The sequence below is a fragment of the Meleagris gallopavo genome, chromosome 3, assembly GCF_000146605.3.
Source record: "Meleagris gallopavo isolate NT-WF06-2002-E0010 breed Aviagen turkey brand Nicholas breeding stock chromosome 3, Turkey_5.1, whole genome shotgun sequence".
Taxonomy (NCBI): domain Eukaryota; kingdom Metazoa; phylum Chordata; class Aves; order Galliformes; family Phasianidae; genus Meleagris; species Meleagris gallopavo.
The window spans coordinates 56,230,022-56,251,433 of record NC_015013.2 but is presented as its reverse complement, the minus strand read 5'-3'; the positions used below and the strand labels follow the sequence as shown (position 1 = coordinate 56,251,433).

At 40.1% G+C, this 21,412-nt stretch overlaps 1 protein-coding gene across 1 annotated transcript in view; it reads right to left on the bottom strand.

Moving 5' to 3' along the window:
• The window catches only part of LYN (LYN proto-oncogene, Src family tyrosine kinase), a 47,867-nt gene extending 26,922 nt beyond the window's left edge, over nucleotides 1–20,945 (bottom strand). The window contains 4 exon segments of the mRNA XM_010708948.3: nucleotides 71–176; nucleotides 271–319; nucleotides 1,508–1,644; nucleotides 20,646–20,945. Of these exon segments, the coding sequence (XP_010707250.2) occupies nucleotides 71–176; nucleotides 271–319; nucleotides 1,508–1,639 (287 nt within the window). The 5' untranslated portion in view covers nucleotides 1,640–1,644; nucleotides 20,646–20,945.
• Between the last annotated feature and the right edge of the window lie 467 nt (nucleotides 20,946–21,412).

The following is a 21,412-nucleotide window of genomic DNA, read 5'->3' as shown; positions in this document are numbered from 1 at the left end:
TTATAAAAAAAAATTTAGAAGTCAAAAAAAAAAAGAAAAATTACAATACAATTTGAACTATCATACTCACTCCTCAATAACTTTCAATTTTTCTCCTTTTTTGAAGGACAAGTCATCTTCATGAAGGCCATCATAAGGATACAGAGCTACTACAATGTCTCCATGCTCTTCTGGTTCTACAAATATAGAAAGGCAAAGGAATATTCTCATTATTTCACAAGCTGATGAGGACATAGCATATAGGCAGCAAGATTCCTTTGGAAAACTTACCTTCATTGGCAAATATCTGTCCCGGTAGAAGGTGTGCATCTGTATTTCCCTACAACAAAATATGTCTTTAATTAAGCAGTTTTATATCTTTGAGACAACACTACATTACAGTTACATATTATTCACTTGCTTTGTTATTATCTTATATGTCTTATGAAGCATTTTGCAATCATTTTTGACCTCTCATCAAAAGCAAATTACAACAAAGAAAATACAGTAAAACCCAACTAGATTTTGAACTGAGCAGCTCAGACCCCAGGCAGCTGTTCAACAAGTGAAAGTTCACATTTTGCAACTTCTGCTGAACAGGCTTTACATACGATAGTTTAACTGGATGGCTAGTATCACATTGCTGGTGTGAGGAACTGTCATGCTAAAGAACTACAAGCACAGCTAAAAAAAAAAAAAACCTAATTAAAAACAATGCAAACAGTAATTGTGATTTGTGTACGTTGATACAGAGAATACTGTGACAGCTGAGGACAAACAACAGAAGGGTGCAATCAACATCCCCAGAGCATGCAGTCCCTGAGTAAGGACAGCTAAAAAACACTCTTTCTTCAGAAGAAAAGGGAGTGGGGAAAAGAGGTATGAGTAAATCTGCAAAGTAGCAAGCCTATTTACTAACCAGTGGGATTTCCTTTCCCAGCACCCCTTCTTTTTTGCTAGATAGCACACAAGGAACTTCCCTTAGCTTCTTCCTCTTTCACCACAGTACCGCCTGCTTCAGAACTGCACCCATTCTGCTCCTCTCCTGCTCGCTTACATACACACCTTATATAAGGTCAAATATTGGCCTTCAGTGAATAAAAGAAGGTTGACTACAATTGGTAAAGACTCTAACCTCAACCGTTTTAAACAGAAGTAATCACCACCTGGATCCCACAGCTATTAATATCCAACACCGATGTCTCTAAAGTTACCTAGCATTCTTCTACAGACATACCTACATTTAGGTCAAAAGTCTCCCAAGGAGAGAGTAGAGAGTCTCCCAGTGTTCCATGCAGAAAACAATGTAAATTACAACACATAAAACAATGTAATTCATCAATCAATTAACTTTTTTTTTTTTGTAGTACATATTCTTTAAGTGGGAACTGCACAACACTAAAAGCCAAATTGCAGATTAATGATCAATTTGAATTTCTTCATGCATGTGTTTTGGACTGAAATTTAAGCTATGCCAGTCATGCTTTGATCTTGCTAGTGGAATTCTCCCCTGAGACTATCTACTTACTGGCCTTTGCTGTTTATTGGACGTTGGATCCCTCACATAAATAGTTCGTTCAGTTTTACGTACTGGTTGATTCTTCAAATCTAGCCCATCTCCATGCAGATTCTCTTTCCTTTTTGATTTTATACATCCCATATTTCCTGTTGGAATAAAAAAGGTATTAAACAAAACATTATGCCATAAACCAAGCAGTTTCCCATAGAGTCATCTGGTTTATGTAGCAAACATTTACTTCCTTTTCATATACAGTAGTTCATTGGAAGAACAACTTAATGTTAGGAACACATACTATAAGATTTTTTCTGAAGCAAAGGAAAAAAAGAATGATTTATTGTCTCAATCCACAAATGAAGTAAATATGTCAAAATATTTATTTCCCATTTCAACATTTTCTGATTTATCATCTTTTCTCCTCAACCACCCTTCTCCATCTTTCTGATTATTCTGTGAGCTTCAAAATAAATAGAAGTGCAAATATAATTACTGTAGCGAAAACCCGTTTTGGTGTTTTAGAGAAGGCTGCTCTTAAGCTGTAAGAAATACTGCAGAGGCTTTAGTGTAGCAGATCTTCAGGAAACAAAGAAATAATCCACTCTGAATGACGAGAACTGCAGCCGCAGTTAGCCATGCCTGTATCTCCCCACTTTATTTTGCATCTGCCAATCTAGCAGGGAGCTCAGCTGGATTCAAATCCCTGTCTCACACCAGGCTGATGATCTGTGCAGTCCCAGCTCCAGGGCAGATACGCTGCTACTGTGACCTTCAGCAATGAATCTCCTTGTCCAGATAAGCCTGTTACAACAGTTTAAAACAGACAGTAGGTGTATCAGTGATGACAAACCACCACAAGTATTTCTTCTCCAACACAAATAAGAAGGATAATCCTTCCCACAGAATGTGTATCCATGCTCAGTCAGATGCGATACAGCTGCTAGCATCTGCGTGGCTGGAACCTGACTGCTAATCCCATGATATAATTACAGAGCACTTCAGCAAACACATATACAACGTTATCTCTATATTCCTCCCTCGGAGGATAGCAATTTTACTTACTCTTGAAAGAATCCACTAGGAAGGCTTTTCAAACCTCTTCTTCCTTCCTCTCTCCCTCCTTTCAGGTCAGTGCTCTAATGCTAGGTTCACAGTCATATTTTCTCTTGCAGGCACATATTCTCACTCCCCCTGCCCTAATTAATCTTTAAAGCCAGTTCTTTGAAGAACAGTGTAAAACAAAATAAGAGCTCATGGAGGGCTCAAGTAAGCCAGCTGTGAATAAAACACAGCTGGAGAAGCTAGATTGTAGCACCCTACACTACATCTTTCACCTCCATCTCTCTGAAGAAGAGGTTCTCCATCTTGTGCGCCAACATTTCCATGTCCCACTCCTGCACAAAGACACTCGGAGGCACCGTCAGCCAGGATCTTCCCTTAGAGGCATACATCTGTAATGCCTAATATTAGTTTGTGACAAAGTTCACCGGAAGATTTTCCAAATGTTCACTTCTGCTTGGGTTATGTGCTAGTTGCTTTGGAGGGGGGGAAATAAAGAAGAGGATTTTTATTTTTAATAATTGTGAATGTATGAATGATTCTTGTTCTATTGTAAAATGGTCTACAGGGAAATTTTGTACACCCGTAAGCAAGTTGCTGTTTGCAAGTTCACACTAGACTACTGGAAGCCCAGTGTTTAATTACTTGCTGTATCTGCAAGATCGGGTATTTAGCCACCTAAGCGCTAACCTTTTTGCTCTTGAGTATTTCTGCTTCTACAGAACAAACTGCTGAAGTTGAGGACATAAGATAATTTGATCCAAACTCCTCTGTCTATTGCTGTAAGAAACCTGAAGATATCTTGGGAGACTGCAGTTCACCCAGTGCCAATGTAAAGTCACAGAAAAGCATTTTTACTAAGGTGTTTTTGTTGTTGTTGTTGTTGGATTTTCTTTTTTGGCGGCTTAAAGCACATGAGTAGTGAGCCTATTGTGGTGTCCTGCTGCAAGCTCAAGGTTAACATTTGTTCGTGACAATAACAATGGAACAGTAATATCAATGTGCAGGTGCTATCTAATCCTACAGCAGTATACTCAACGTCATGTAAAACTGCACAAATACAGTGTGTGAAACAGTTTGTGTGACGGCACCAAAAAGAAGATCCTGCACCTCATCACAAAGAACTCCTTTTTTCCCCTGAGAGATGAAAACTCCTAGCCCTCAGTGAATATAGCTACATCTACATTAGGAGGAAGTTTTTCACACAGAGGGTGGTGTCACATTTGAACAGGTTACCCAAGGAGGTTGTGGATGCCCTATTCCTGGAGGCATTCAAGGCCAGGCTGGATGTGGCTCTGGGTAGCCTGGTCTGGTGATTGGTGACCCTGCACATAGCAGAGGGGTTGAAACTCAAGGATCATTGTGGTCTTTTTCAAGCCAGGCCATTCTACGATTCTATGGAAATTGGAGTTGAGCTCCAATTACCAAATAGTCCCAAGCTGGTACTGAAGACAGTACATGCTTCAATGGGGAGTTACTGTCCCCTTCCCTCCAGTACTTTTGTTTTCAAAAGCCTCTGCTCAGTGACTGAGTGTAGCATGTGCACTGAAGGGTTTATACTCAGTACATTTCACCTGCATTGTCAGTTTTATAACCCACAGCATTATATTGAAATCTAAAGTTCCTTCCCAAGGTTTTGAGAGTGGTGTTTACATAAAAATTTGTAGAGCTAGTATAAATAGCAGGCACTGAAAGGAGAGCTTCAATCAAAGCACATTAAATAATGGATTTCAAAATAATATGTTATATAATTACCAGAGTTAATAACGAACTTTAAGTCCTAGCATATTACCCATTCAACAGAATAGATTTGAAATGTAAGAAGTGTATGCAGAGAGCTTCTTTTGTAGTCTACACAGTACTCATAAGGAAAATCTGAAGGGGGAAAGTTAATTCATGCATAAATAAAATATTTTACTTAGTATCAAGTGTTTATTTGCATAGCTCTCCCTTCCTGTATCACAATGAGTATCAAGGAAGTGTTTTGAGAAGATATAAAAGAAAAGCAAAAAAACCAAACCAAACCAAAACAAAAAACAATGCAGGAGCACAGTATAATTACATACGACACTACATTATTGTTCTTCAGAGATAAAAATAATATAGACACCAGAGGAAATACTGTCAGTCCCCACTCAGGCATTTTCCACCCAAAAGTTGTTCAGTACAGAAAGTATCACTATTCATCCACGCTTTTGATGCACTTTGCTGTCCACACAGAGCCTCCTCACTGTTGTTTTGATGTCTACAGAGACATTTGCTTTAAATTTTCCCACTGAATCCCTTGTTATCTTCTGTTTCATCTTGCTATGGCAGCACGTGGGTCTTAATTTCAAAGCAGATTTCCGGAGTATCAGAAAGCAGCACAATACTTGAAGGTCAAAAGCTGCTCTCTATCCTAGAAGTGCTGTTGCACTATCAGCCTTTTGCTGCTTCCAGCAGTCAGGGACTGTGTGATCACTGTCTGTCCATCTGCCACTGTTAGCATTTGAGGTTTTATTTCCCCCCATTGCTTAAAAGCTGATCTTACTTTTCTCTTTGCTCACGGTTGCAACTATTGCCATCACACAGTATTTACAGTGCAAACTGGAAACCCTTTCCTGAAAAATCACCCTGATACATCTGGACCTTTCTGGAGTTAAGTCATGTATTAATGTAAGCGATTCTCAAATCTTCACAGATTTTTCAATTCTTTAGAGCAGTTTTATATTAATCTTTACCTATGACAATAATTTTTAGAAAGCAACTAAAATAGACACTTCGTTGGCTTGGTTTTATTTCTTCCAATAGTAAAGTATTTTTTCTAAGAACTTCAACTGTGATGGTGGGTATATGCATAATTCAATTTTATTCAATAAATATTTGTTTATCCAAAGAACAGCAATCAAGAATGTAAACATCATTTCTGTGGGTAGCTTCAGCTTTTAGCACTTATATACATATGTGCTTAAACTGACACATAAAGAAAGTGAATTTGTATTCAATTATAAGGTTCATCAGCATTAAACTTTTCACCACCAACTCCATTATGCATATATACAGAAGTGTGCCTTTGCAGTACAGATAAGATAGAGATGGTCCATTGAGAAGAAATAAATGAAGACCCTCAAATTATTCTGATCTTTAGCACAGCTTTCTGTCTTCAGAATTCCAAGTGAAAGAACTGAAAGCAATTATTTTCACTATACAAAAACATTTTTAAAGCTAGGACTTTAAAATAGCTTGGAAAACAGACGGGTAAATTCCTTCGTCTTTTAAACACGTTTTTCAAAAAATGGAAAATTAGATCCTTTCCTCCTTCTGTTTTTCTCTAGTTTAATTCCATTTTATCTTAGTGTAGCCATTAATGCCTGCCTTTTTTTTTTTTCCTATTATTTCACAAGTTCCAAAGTCAGAAGGTAAGAACTGTGATGCTCTCATCACATCTACTGAATAATAAAGCTTGTGAGACTGTTCAAGGTCAAGGGCAAGGCAGAAGAGTTTTGAGGAAAGAAACAAACTCACTAAGGGTCTGAAAAACAAATAAACTTGGATCTAAAACCACTCAGGAGAAAGAATTGTGAGCCAGCCTTGTCCAAGGACACCAACACCTGCTTTCTCAATACCATCACCTAACTTTATTCTTTACTTTCTTCAACTGCTTCAGTTTCTCATTCTAGAAAATACAGAAATAAATGCAATCTTCAAGTTTAAGGAATTAAACCTTATCTTAAACTTCATTGCTGACTTGTTATTGTAAGTCTCAGCTGCCTGGTAATTCTCATTAAATTAGACTATTCAGAGCAGAGAAATCCTGGGTCAGCTTTTATCTTTGGGCCTGTTTCACTTCCTACATCTTGTTTTTGCAGCAGAGACCAGCTAGGGGAACTTCAGCAGTTTGTTCTTCCCTCGCCTTTCCGCTGAAATGGTTATGCACGTCTCAGTCGCTCCTCAACTCATGTATTTTAAATCTCTTTGTAATTCAGTATTTTTCTACTGGACCACATTACATCATCTTCGTGTCTCTCAAACTGAATCAGTCCCTTAGGTGGCACAGAGACACGAATCATGACGTGAGCCCTGAATATAAGAAAGAACAAGAATAGCTCCATCTACCCAGTGTTTACTATGACGGATGTGCCCAGGACTCCACTTGTAACTGTAATGTAAGAAACTGTATTCCAGATGGCAGCATTTCTAAAAACAAGAGAAAAAAAAAAAACAGGGAGTCCTTAAACTTCTTTCTTCTCTTTCTGGGAAAGGGTGAGACAAAGCTAAAATAATATTTTGACATGCACATATATAAAGAGGCAAAGACGACAAACTGTTTAACCATCAGGGTAACCTTCAAAGAACAAATATCACTGACTGTATGCAGCAGGCTATGAGATATCCTCAAACACATAAGCTGAACCATAAAACTTTCCAAGAGTTCACTAGAGCTATCTACTTTACCACTGGGCTAACAATTACTTTCTGGAAAAGGCAGTACAATTGCATTATATGAGCTTTGAAACAAGGTTATAAAGCTCTGTTTATACAGAGGTTACTGCACGGTGGTGGGGAAGAACAAAATGTGAAAGGTTTCAGATCCACACCACACTTGGCTTTGAGGCCATCTCACAACTCCCAGTCTTAAACACTCTTTGGGGCCAATAACAGCTTTGAGCCTAACTGGCTCTTCACCTTCTCAAGTAATCAGGAAGAAGTGGCATCTCACTCTCTTCTCTAGGTTTTAAGGACCAAGCCTTCTCAGTCTTTTCTATTTCCACCAGCCATCCAGGAGCCCATAACCTCATCTCTGCATCCGCTTGAACTCATCCCTCCTAAGTGTAGGAGCTGATCACGTGATGACTTTCAGCAATGCCTTGCAACAAACAGCACTTCTGTTTCTTCCAAAGGTAGAAATAGGTTCCCCAGTGAATTTACTGTTTTCAAACTTTCATCACACTGGCCTTTTGTAATCATCTTGTGATCAGTTAGAACTGATCCATTGTCTCATTTTTCATAATGACAAACTCTCATGAGAGCAGACTTTCATATCTCCAGTAGCATTCTTTGCACCCTGCTATTAAATTTCTCCATGTTATTTTGCCAGACTGTTCTTTCTGCACAGTATTCTCAACTGCCCGTGTGTTTCTAATGCTTCCTAGTATCTCAGTTGTTCTACTACTTTTTCTATTGCTAATGAAAATATTAAAAAAAAAAGTCTCAGTGCAACAGGAACGCGTAGCTAGACAGGAGTTTGGGGAAGTGCAGCAGACAGGCACCACAATCCTATTCATCGTCTTTCACAATTCCTTCCTAAGCCATTATGAGCAAGAAAACTCGACTTTGTCCATGTTATCTCGTTTTTATTTTTATTTTTTATCATTTTCCTTTCTCAGTATCAAGTATCACTCTATCACCTTAATTTTTTCCAACATTTGCACTCCTGTTACAGTTCCAGATTCATCACGTTTACTTCTGCAATATTTGTTTTTTCGGTCCCACACCAGTATTTCTGCTCCTCCCCTTCAGAACCCAATTCCCAACATGAGTACACAAATATCTCATTCTGACCACACCAATCTGGGCTGACAAAATACTTTATTGAACTCATTACATTTCTGACACCCACTGTTCCACCCTTTGGCATTGTTTTTTTTTTTTTTCCCATATTGGTTTGTATATTGAAATCAGCTGAAGGACTACATAACGTTTCTAATTTAAGTCAGCTTCTTAAAGATGCTTTTAAATCAAATTTCAAGTTAGAATGGGGAAAAGAAGTAAACATGCTGCTATTTGACTACAGTGAAAGTGTACTGTGTGTCAGACCAAACAGAAAACAATCCCCCAGAGAGCCGATATAAGAACAGGAAACCTCTGGTGTGATAAAATACCTGCAGTTGCTGTACTGATGTGTTTTGTTGCACACAGAGGAGAAACCTTTTCTTCTATATCCCTCCCCTTTCTTTATTTTTTAATTTAATTTATTTTTAACTTAAAAATACAGCATTCTAGCTATGCAGTGCCTAATATTAACTAAGACACTGCTTTAACAAACAGAAAGCAGGAGAGGTTAAGTTACCACACCTCAAACTTCCAAGAATTAAATAGTCAAATATGGCTAAATAGAAATTATGTGTGGTCAGACAAAGTTTGCACTTCCCTCCACAACCACTGCAATAGCATTTATAGAGTACTTTGGCAAAACTAACTGTATCAGTTCACGTAAAGAGTTTCCTATATTCAACTGATACTAATCCAAAGTCCAATCTTCTGTTGTTTAGCCTCTAAATTCCAGGGTTAAGATAACTTTATTCAGTGCTCAGCTTCCTTGATCTTTACGGGAACTTATGAATAACAGGGTAACAAATATGCTGATAACCGTTATAACTGATGACATGAGAGCGGTAGCTCTAGCACAGATAGCAGATGGGGAGGGGACCAAGCAATGAGCAAGAAAGAAGTGTTCTCTCTTTTTTATGAATCCACCATAGCTTTCTCCTAAATTTCTTGGTTTCATGTAATAAATTTGCCCACAGTTAAAAATAAAGAAATAAGAGAACTCAAGAAGAAACACTAAAAATATCTAATGCCATCGTGGTAGCACAACAGTGTTACTACACTTGTAAAAGGATAAGAATAAAATTCTGAAGTCAAACACCACTTTGAATACGATGTACAAACTACCGTTTCTTTTCCTTGTTTATTCAATTGAATAAAAATACCGAAGCACAAGAAAGTTAATCCACACTAGACTGTAATTTTGTTAACATTGCATAATAGACTTCATGTATTACGAAAACGTTCCAGATTCATGTAGTCAGTACCTTTGGCACTGATTTTAAATTGAGTCTTATATTAAACTAACATCTGGTTTCTGACCTTACAACACTTGCTTCATTTTATTACGGTCATTTGCCTCAACTGCATCCTCGAGACTTTTGAATCATAATCAACAGTGAATTAATTCATTTTGCCAGCCCTCAGGCAACCACATCTCCCATTTCCTCAACTTCTCTTCCACTATATTTACCTTTTGAAGATAGGGGAAAAGGTCAAATAACATCTTAATTTGTCATAACAGAATAAATACTTTCATCAAATTATCCAAAAGGATCATATGAAATAGAACAGGGAAAGAAGCGTGCCAAAATGTTAACCATCTTAAAGGGAAGGTTCCCAAGTACTTTACAAACTTAAGTGTTGAGCAAACTATACATAAAAATATCATTTTCTTCACTAGTAAAGAACTTCTACTAATGAGAAACAGCAACGTCGTGTAAGCAAACCTCCATTTCCAAATGAAAATTTGGCCAAACCACTATACCAAGGAGAATCAAAAATTTTCCTAAGTATTCGGAAGCGTTACACTCCTTTGAGCAAACTCAAAAGATCACGTCCACATCGCAGTCTGAGTATATCTATAATTCACATACATTTTGTGCATCTTTAAATTCACCGCTTTGGCCGATAATGTGAATGTGCCACAGGTTCAGTAGTCCAGTATTTGCCCCGAGCTTTACAGATGTCAGTGATTACAAATAGCAGTAGGATCCTTCTCCTCTCCATTGTAAATGACTGGTAGAATCACCTTGGTACAGGAAAATGGGACACCACCCACAAAAATGATAAGGTTCTGGGACAAAGTCCAGGGGTAGCCTCTACACGACAGCATAGAAATCCATGGATACAAAGACAGAAAACTGAAGGACAGAGGACAAACTTTTACTAATTTATTTAAAGAACACTTTTTGAACAGTTGCAGCACACTTGACAACTCTGCAGCTCTCTGTCACTGTTGCCAGTCTTGCCAATTTACAAACCTACATCCTATCCTTCACACCAGAACTACTCACCCACCTCCTTGCTCTCTCTTCCCTCACCTATCTACACTTTGCCTCCCACACGTGTAGTTTGAGGTGTACAACAAACATTTCTACATCAGTCCAGAACGCCTTGTTCATACACACAGCGGTTTTACTCTGATACTGTTGATTTGAACACACCTGTCAATTTACTTGAAGATAAAGCTGTAGCCACACAAATTACACCGAGCAACCAGTTATGAGCTATTATATGAGCTATTTTGCACTACCAAATGTCTGCATTTACTATGTAATACATGAAAGAGAAATTAGTGAGCTTCTACCAGTTTCACCAAGTTTCAGAAGACAACACAGTACAAAGTGAGCAGCTTTCTAGCATATAGTAAAGTGCGTCAAACAGTCTGTCTGCATCCTCCAGAAGCTGTATTGGAAGATATATTTGCCTTCCTTCATCCCATCTGAATCAGGTAGTCCTTATTTCTCAGCCTCAACATGCTTGAAAAACATATGAACAAGGTATTGGTTAGGGAGAATCACCAATAGCTGCCATGACTAAGGGAAGAAGATGGTTACTAACAAACATGGCCTTCAATCAGTTAAGGATGTTGTTGGCAGTAAAAAGTCCTTTGCAGAAAAGATGACTTGCTTTGAGATGTACCTGTAACACAAATTTACTGCCGTATTGTAAACAGAGAACTCAAAGACAATGGAATTATCACAATATGTCCTTGAAAACAGTCAAAAAAATCCATGGTGAAGGTTTTGAGGGTGGCCTAATAGAAAGTATACCACTTCTTCTCTGAGTTTATCTTCTGCTTTCAGTGTGTCGTACTGAGGGAAAGGGGAGCAGATTCATCAGTGTGTATCAGCTTTTGTTCTCCCAAATTCAGGTAACTTTAACTCTACGGAATAAATCAAGTTAGTTGAACTCTTATAACTCATTTTCAACACTAATTAAGTTAGTTGCAATTAAATTACTGATGAGTGATTTCTATATCAATGGATCTTAACTCTCTACTAGCCTGGTCATTTTCCATCCCATATTACTTTGCATCATGCTGGTTTTATTGTGCTCCTCCATTGGTCAGAGGTCTTAATCTGGCACCACCTCCATGTTCAAATGCTGACACATACTCACAAACAAACTTGCCATTGAAACATAGCAATCTCATTACAATAGTATCGCACTGTGACTTGGGTGCCTCTCTGAAGCACTGATTTTCACAACTCACAAAACAGGTATTTTTTTCATCCCCCTTAAAAGCCAACATATAATTCAGCTGCAAAAAAGATCTACTTCTCTAGCAGACTATTTTGTATTTCATTAGCTGCACTGCCCTTGGCGTGTCATATACTCAGAGAAACCCTTCCCAAAAACAGAACACTGTACTGAGATATGTAATTTAGTTTTAAGAGTGAGTTCTGAGCTTGGATGAAAACCTGGGGTTAAATCAGTTGTGCTGATGCGTACTAACACTCTCGCCGTGACTGCAGTTCCTCTTGGAACTTTGCAAACCCTGGGCAAGTTTTCTTCAGTTGCAAAAGGAAGTTGCAATAGTTCTATAAAAATTAGTGTCGAATCCGGTGTCAGTAAATTACAGTAGCAGAAACGATGTCTTGTGCTATTCAGACTTTACAGTAATACTAGGAGAACATTTAGCACTAACTGTGTAAGCATTCATGACAGGAATCACCCAACCTTTTTCTCACTGATGTAATTAGCAGAACAACCTTTAACTTCAAAGGTATAATCCACATTCTGGCACTGGTCCATTTATAATTCATCCATTTAACTTAAACTCTATGTCAATTCTATTCCTCTGGGAGCACTGAATCTAAAATGCGTACATTCTAGGTCACTTTCCTACCTCAGTGAACAGTTCCAAGCAAATGCCATAGTTTGGGGTGCACATGGATGTGTCAGAGGATATTGTCTGAGCAACAGTTTGCTACAAATATTGAAAATAAAACTAGAAAAGCTACAGCGTAAGCAATTTCTGGAGTTTTTTTAGCTGACGTCATTGAGATCAGGACTTTGTGAAGAGATACAGGCAGATGTAAATGCACCAAACAATCCAGAAGGAATGCAATGTAGATCAGGTCTGAAAGCCTGGCACAGGAAGGCAGAAGTACACTTTACTAAAATCTTGTGAAACAACGCACTCAAGCTGAGGTGACAGTAAAGAGGAACACATGCCACTGAACAAACACGGAGTAAGAACCAACACTCAAGTTTCTAAGCATTCTTTTCACATTTGTTGCACGCATGAGCACGAATAAGTAGTTTCTCCAAAGTTAACCAAAATTAAATATTGTACATTCTTCCATCTTTCAGAGAGGAATGAGAACGGGAATTTGGAAACTCTTGAGAAAGGACTGTGAAGCACTGGCATGCCTCAAGTTGGCTGTCCCTAGTTCAAACATCCTAAGGAATAACTGCGCACCTTGGATTGCAAATGTGTGCATCCTTGCAGGGGACCTTTCTCAAGAGCAAAAATAAGAAAGTGGAGGGGGGGGGAAATAAAATTCTCCAAATCTTGTAACAGCAGCTATGCAAGAACATTAACTTGATTTGAATCCTTTTACATCTGGGATAAGTTGTGCTACACTAAGCACTAAGTTCTAAGCGAGGACAACTTTCGTTTTATTCAGACTTGAAGAATCACGCAGCATTTGCTTAACATTTCCATTTCTTTCATTTTCACAAATTCTTTAATACTTTGATCACTGCTAATATTTTGGCTGTGCCTGGACATTTTGTTTTCTCTCTCTAAAATCAACAGTGATCCCTTCACAAAGTATCAAGACTGACTGTATAGCATTTAATGTTTTCTGTTGTTCCTAGCCCTGCTTAATGCTCAGAAGCCTAGTAGTTGATAGTTGGCATCTGCCAACCTATCAGTTATGACCAGAGCCACTTCCACTGAATCATGCTCTGATCCTGTAATTGACATCTCAGAGAAGCTCAGGCCAGGACTTTTTAAACCAAGTGCAGGACGCAGACCTTAAAGAGCACAAAAACAGATGATAATTTTAGCAGATTTAGACTTGTGGTAAATGAGAGGTCCCTAAGAGGAACTGTTTTCACATTCATACTACAGATTGCAATTTTACAGCTCTCTTATTACAACTGTACTGGCTGCTCATTAAAATTTATAACCTTTGTAATTTCAGATATGAAATACAGAGCTCACAGGCAAGCTGCATGATTATACCTTAGTGAGCAAAAACCACAGGCAGTGCAAAAGCTCCATTGTTTATATACAGCTTTTGCAGCTGCAATGTCTTCAGCATTCAGCTAACTTTCCAAGCAAGAACTAGGAATAAATCAGTATTTGTTCACAATTATCTAAGACTTGCTCAGGAAAACTGTAATGACTCCACAATGAACTTACATTTGAATATCATAGAAGTAAGACCCGTGCAATGAAGACACTTTAATATTGTGGGAATGCACAGGAAGTTCTCAGGGCTATACAAACCGTATGAGAAAAGGTGAAGGGGAAATCCCTGGAGGTCAGAAATGAGGTTGATACTGGGAAATAAGTGAAGAGGGAAGTTTGGAGAAACAAAGAGATAAAAGGAGAAAAAACTATCAACAGCAAAGAATAACTAATAGGGTAGAGAACTTCAGACTCTAGGAAAACACATTTTCTCAGTGGATATGACAAGTCATTGCTCAATGGAGCAATGACTTTTCTGTGTCATACCATACCAAACATCTTGATATTTTTATTTTTGCCAATGAAGCAAGGAAATCATATCAGGAAAAGACAAATTGCAAATAATTAAATCCGTTACAAAAAAAAAAAGCAATATTCACATCTCCAATTCAAAAAAGGTATTCAAAAGCTGAATATCCTATTTTCTGACACATGAATCCAATACACCCAGACTTGCTTAAATGTTCCACCTAAAACAGAAATACCTCACTTGAAGGACCTTTTTCCCGCACTTCACCACTCCCTCAGACAAACCACTTTCCTGCTGGTGCTTGCTCCACGTAAGTTGGTTTTTCAAAGCTTGTACTACTCTCTCTATGCTAACTCCATTTCATTTCACTATCCAAGGGGACAGGGTACCTGGGGCACGTTGCCACCAGAGCACAGCCCAGAAGTCCTAGAGCTTGAGCTGTTGCTATAGCACCACACTCTCCGTGTGAAGCCTTTGTTTCTTCTTCCAGGTCAGCATGCATGTTAAAAAATCCATGCTGCTGCAATGAAACCAGGTGGGTTTATGAGGAGGTAAACACTAGCTGCAAAAGCCTTCATACACAGCACAGAAAATCTTCCTGCATACAAGAGAAACAAAACCTGATCCAAGAGAGCTAGAAACAGCATCACAGACAGGTTACATTTAAGAAGGAAATTAGCCTAGTTCAAGTAAAGCTAAGAATGCTTTTAAATCAAACGTGACTAAGAGCTGACTCTAAAGATAATTGCATCTATACATAATACCAATTCTAGATAAAGGACTCTTCCTGGCCATGTATAGAACAACAGAGCTGCCCTATAAGGACGCATAGGTTTCTGAAAACATTGTGAAGACCATATCAGCACTGCTGAGCCAGACACTCTGGGACTTCAGAGCAAGAGGCTGGAGGTACATATTTCTGGGCACTTACTCCCTAATAAGGCAGCACATGTAGATTACAAAAGACAACTAGATTATGCAAGGCACAGAGGCTTATATTGTGACAGGGGAAAAAGAAAAAGTTACTGCACAGAGATCCAAATCAAGAGATTAAATAAATGACCTGTACCACTAACAGTCTCAAAAACAAAGCAGGACAGAAACAGAATGACACCGCTGAAATAAAATGATGTGGGAATTGAAAAGGAAACAGCAGTAGGAAGAGAGCACTGTTATGGCAGGAAAAAGATTGAAATACTGCTTTTTTCCAGGAAATAAGGGAGAGAAAAAAAGGAGGAGGACAGCACATTGTTATTAACAGTATCATTCAAAGCAGTGTGACTCTAATGCTTTTCTATCACTCTGGTGAGCGGTAGAGGGAAGGGAACTGCTACCAAGCAAATTAAGAGGGGGATTTTCAAAGGAAGTAAGCTCTCCTAGTCAGGCCCAGTTGCAGCACTGCTGTCTGTAGCCAATCGACCAGGTCATCTAAGTGTCAAGAGAAACGGGCTTACCATTCACCTTAATATGGGACAGTGCTTCTTCACTGACACCAGGATAGCTGCTTTAGTATCTCGCTCAGCCAGCGTGAGCACAGCTGGCAAGCGGCAGCAGCACAGAGACCTTGCAGGACAGAGAAAGGAATACAAAGTGCCACGCTAGCAATCAAGCAGGAGAGTTGCTTAAAGGGCAAGTTCTTCTATACCCCTACAGGGCTGTAACACTGCTCCTCAGCCTTCGTATAGGTTAGCAGACCTTTGGCAATGTAAAAATGTCCTTTAAATCCCACTTGCATGCTTTGCTACCCCACAACTACATGTTCAAATGCCTTTTGGAGAACCTTTTGAACAAACTGAACACAGAACATCCAACATCGGATTTCCTCTTTCTCCTGCCCATCCCCTTCCTGTGTGTTTGCCAAAAACTTTCACTTCCTCAGTGACACTGACACCAGTACTGACCATCACTTCAATTGTGTTCTCCAGCTGCCATCTGTCTGGACCTAAAACATAGTCACACTAGGGCAGTCAGCACCGACTGAAGAGGTTCAGATATCACATGAAAACACATGGCAGGGATGGAATTGCCCTGGAGAAAAAGAGCTTCCGTCCACTGAATCTAATGAATAAAAGACTCATGATGCTGGAACTGGCAATTTCAATAAATGCAATAGATGAACTACTACTTAGAATATTCCCCATTCCAATGACAAAACTGGGAAATATTTTCATTATCAAGATAGATAGAGTAAAACTCAGTCACAGGTCAGACCTACTAACTTACATTAGCATAACACAGGAATTGACTTCTAATGTTAATATTGTTGCAAGAACCTAGTATAGTCACATATGGAAAGAACAAATCTGCTTATCAGCCAAATATTCTTACCTTTGCACTAACTTCTGTAATAACTTCTTGTTTCAGTTTATGCCCAAGAAGCAGCTTGAATATAAAATGCCATCAAAAAGAAAACAAATAAACTAACAAAGCAGTCTCTATGTACTTATCTGTACAAACTAAAGAAGCAAACATAAAATAAGGCAAAATGTTAGTGCTGATGTAAATCCACTTAACAGGCAGTGAATTTGGTGACGACCTTCCTGGAACTTGCTGTTAGCTGAACTTGCTAAAACAAAGAAAACTCCAAAAGCTATAATTCCAGAAGAAAAGATGTATCCTATACTATCCATATGGTGAGCTACCTAATTTTTTAGTTTTAACATCTCGCAGTTTGCTATTACAGGAACTTTTATATGACCTTCGTATGGCTTGGTCAAATGAATGTATAAAGTAAAAAGCAAGCCTTTGCATTTCAAGTAACACATTCTTCAACGCATCAACCACAATTTAGACAGGAAGAACTAGCCCGTCCTCATGCAACATAGACCATAAAGGAAGAAGGTCACACTGTACAGACTATCTATCTTTTCAGTACTTTGAGCTGATCATAACATTGTGCAAAGATAGGAATCAATTGTAGATACTTAAGATGCCAGCACTTTGAAACAGACAGGCGATGCTCTCCTAAAGTAAAAGAGACGTTGGCCTGAGTAGTGTTCGTTTTTCATTTTTCCCCACATAGAAATGAGATCTACTTATACACTCTTCACCTTTCCTACATGTCCTCTTTCTCTCTCCAGAAGTGTTTGTCAGGATATCTTCTCTCTTCTGATGCTCAGCTGACAAAAACAACTAATTACTCACCCCACTGAATAGTTCTTCAGGGTATGCTATGAACACAAGTATTTCTTAAGTACTTGGAGCAAATACTTCTAGCACAAGATGCAGTTCTGCCTTTACATTTTGTACCACGAACCCATATCTTCAGAAAAGATGCTGAACACCACGGTGGGTGATTCAGCCTCAGAAATTACACCATTTGATGACCACATCAACAGGAAACGTATTTGCATCACACAAAAATAAATAAGAAAGCACAAACCTTTACATCCTTCCCTGAAGGACAATTACCATTTAAATTTAAGCTAGGAATATACACAACATGGACAGTTACGTAGTACTTGCTTTCTGTTAGTAGAAGCTAATTTCTTTGGGAAGGTATTGTTGCTGTTTGTAGTAGGGCAGTCTCCTCCTACTTGTTTGCTTCACTACAGGCTGTTGGCCATTTTCATTTCAATGTAATTTTATATTGCTTATCTACACAGTTTCCTGCAGCATGGCTTGGTAAGTTCGGAAGTCTTTCTCTCTTAAGCGCTCCTACATTCATATGAAAGAGATCACACAAATAAATGAGAGAAATAAAGCAGCAGGTAACTAACAGAAGTGGGAATATAGCCTGCAAGAAAGACTAGGCAATGCTTATTCTAAAGAATGAAGCTGCTACTCATAGAGACAGAAATGCTCTAAGGATGAAATAACAGACTGTTTAACAGATATGCATGATTTTGTGCAATTTATATTTATAAACTCAGCTCCACTGCTCCATGAGGAAGTATCACCAGCTCCACACCAAGCTTACACAGCCCCAAGGATTCCCAGTCAGTGGATTCTCCTCTCATCCCCAGCATTATCACACGACATCTTGCATTCTTTGGGGATCACTGATGTTGATCAATGCAACTCTGTGTATGGATGTGCTGCCACAAGCAGAGTGCAAGGAATCCTACTCCATGTTTACTGTTCCTTCACCTTTTTTTTTTTTTTTGAAACCTTCATGCTGTTCCTCATCTGCTTGTTTTCTGTGTTCATCTAGTTTTGCAAAGACCTGCCTTTACAAAGAACTCTGTGAACCCCAAGAGTAAAATTGGCTCTACAGTTCCCTGAACACGAGAAATAAAGTCACAGCTGCCCTTTGCTCAGAACACGCATGTATGAAGAAGAAAGTCCTTGCTCCCTTCTCAGATCTCCCGGCCCATCAACAAAAACAAAAATTGGCTCACGGCCACTAGGTTTCCTCTCAAAAACCTCAGAGATGTTCATTAAGATTCCAAACAACATGCAAAATACAGATAGAAAAATGTCTCCTTTTCAAGACGGAAATGGAATCACATCTCAGATTAAATGCTGCAGTTCTTAAGTGCTCCTGAATAGCTATAGATAGGTCAAGCACCTCTATCTGACATGCAATACAAGGAAGGCCAGCCATTGTATCTCTGGTCTTGTGAGTCACCACACCACAGCTCCTAGGGCCTTGGACTGTCTGCACTGAGTGGTTTAAGAATTCCTTCCCAGAATACCTGCTGCTGCCTGATACTATTTACAAGAGCCAACAAAGTCAAGGAAGGGAGCTTACTTCAATTACACAGATAAAACCGAGGAAAACAGTACATGAGAGACCTGCTTATGCATTCCCAAACGCATGCAAGAGAAAACATCATATTTATGGAAGTACACTTGAAAGGGTAACATTAAAAGTGAAGAATATTAAACATCTGAAAGGCAATTGGGTTTTACTTCATATGTAAAAGTTTTGTAATTCATTGCACTGTCAGTAAAAGTCATTGCACAATTCTGCTGGTCAAAGGCACTTACAAGGCTTCAGCCTTTCCTTTATACAGAAACAAATGTGTATTTATATATATATACATACACTTACGTATGTATATACATATATATATATGTAAACAACCTCAACCTTATTTATTCAACAAACTGCAGGAGAAAAGCAGAATAACTTCAAGTCAGACAACTACTGTACTGACAAGAAAGTTCATTCTATACCATTATGGTTAAAAATATGTCAACAGCATACGACTAAAATAGAACTCCATGTAATTTAATCAATTTATTTGTAGCTAGTCTATAGCTCACAAAGCTGAAAAGGAGAGAGAAAAACACCACAAATCTCAGAAGGGAGAAACAGAATGAGAAATCTGTTGATCACAGAATTCATTAATTTTTAATCCTTGCCCAAGACTTTATAACAACCTATTTAACAGCATCAAAGTGATTCCTGCTGCAGCCTGTTGCTGCTTTTTCAGAGAAAGCTATGATTTTTCTCACACACCCTTCCAGGGTTGGTGGTGGTACCTATTGTAAAGACATGAAGTCCTACCACAAAACATAAGCAATGCCTTCTCTGCATTCAGCACTTGGTTTGAAACAAGTCCCATGATGTGATTCTCTTTATTAAAACTGAGCTGTTTTACCAACGTAGCTTAGCCATTTCCCAACAACAACAACAACAAATACTTTTTTAATAAGGAAAAAAATAAGTCTTTAGTAGTACTACGATCAGCACAGAATTACCCACCCATTCATATCTGCAACTAACACTAAGCTGTCTAGATTACAAAACTCTTTCAGGTCGTTTCCAATTGGCATTAGGTTGTGCTAAAATGGGACTGGTCAGACTGAGATTTTTTCAAAGGTGTGAATGAAGGGCAAGGGATGAGGTACTGATCAGGGGGTTAAGGTGAAACAATAGAATAAGAACCTTCGTGCTCCCTATACATAGGGAGGGAAATCATATCCATATGTGGATATATGGGATATCCCCTGTACAGATGAGTACACATGTAGGTAAGCAAGTTTTAAGTATTAATCTCTTCAGTTTCTCGCGCCAACTGAGGTCAGTGGAGCAGGAGAATGCATTCACTGCCAACATGCAGAAGATGCAATTTCAGCAGAAATGCCAAATGCAAAACTACACAGACCTAACCTGACCCTCAGATCCAAAATCAAAATCAGGAGAAAGCCCCCAGCGACCACTCCTTGGGCACACAGCATCATCACGGCAGCAGCCAGCAGGAAACACCACATAAGAAACACCACAATGCCGTTTTCTTTTAAGCCAAGGTACGTCTGAGCGCACAGCGAAGAGGAAGCAGCTTTAAGCTGGGCGACGCTCCAGAAACTATTCCTCCTGGAAAAAGCAATTGAGGAGGAATGCCCGGGGGCCACCTCCCCTCCGGAGGCTGCTGTTCTGCCTTCAGACACCCGGCTACCCGGCTCCGAGCAGCCTGACACAGCAAGCAGGACAAGAGGCAAAACGTTCTTCTAAGACCCCAGCTGCCCCAAGACCCTCCGGGCTCCGCTGTCCTTCCGCCCTCCCCGAGCCCATGGAGCACCCCGGGCAGGAGCTCCTCCGGGCGGCCGGCCGGCCGGCTGCCCCCCCTCCCTCCTCCTCCTTCTCCTCCTCCTCCCGCCTCCTCCAGCTTCGACTCCCGCCCGCAAAGCGGCCCCTGGGCGGCGGAGGCACTTACTTTCCCGGTGCGAAAGTTGGGAAGCAGCGAGGAAACTCCACTGTTCCCGGGGGCTGCCGGGCGTGAGCTGCGGAGCGCGGCGCTGCTGCCCCGCCGGCCGGGAGACGGGCGCAGCCGGCGGAGGAACTTCGCTCCGCTTCAGGCGGTTGGTTGGGAGGTTCTCAGCCTACTTCCTGGTGCGGGGCTGCAATTTGCATGCGGATGGGCTGGGGGAAAGCGCTCTCGGTAGGAAGGTGTGGGCCACGGCTGCTGGCCACCGCTTCGAGGCCGGGCTGTCTGTCCCCTGCCAGCTCGGAGAGCCGTCGGCCGGGGGTTGTTCTGGGGTGAACAGGACGCGCTGGCACAGCCCTTTGTTGGAGTGGAGCTGCCCGAGGCAAGGAAGCTCCTGGAGAAGCGGCGAAGTGCCGTGTGGAGAGGAGCAAGGTGTGGCAGGAGTGTGAAAGAGACCGCTGCCTGGCACCAACCAGAGTATGGCGGCTGTGGCTGGGAGATAATTGTATGGCCTTCGTTGTGTATTATAACGGGGTGCGACAGTGCTAGCCCGAGAGAGAAAACTGAAGAGGTTAATCGTTCCACCAAAAGCCTTAAAAATCATGAGCAACTTTTCCAGTGCTTGGTTACAGTAGCCTCTAAGATCCATGGGGGCTGGAAGGCCAACTGTATTCTGGGCTGCATCACAAGAGGGGTGGCCGGCAGGGAGAGGGAGGGGATTGTCCCCCTCTGCTCTGCCCTTGTGAGGCCCCATTTGCAATACTGTCCAGATCTGA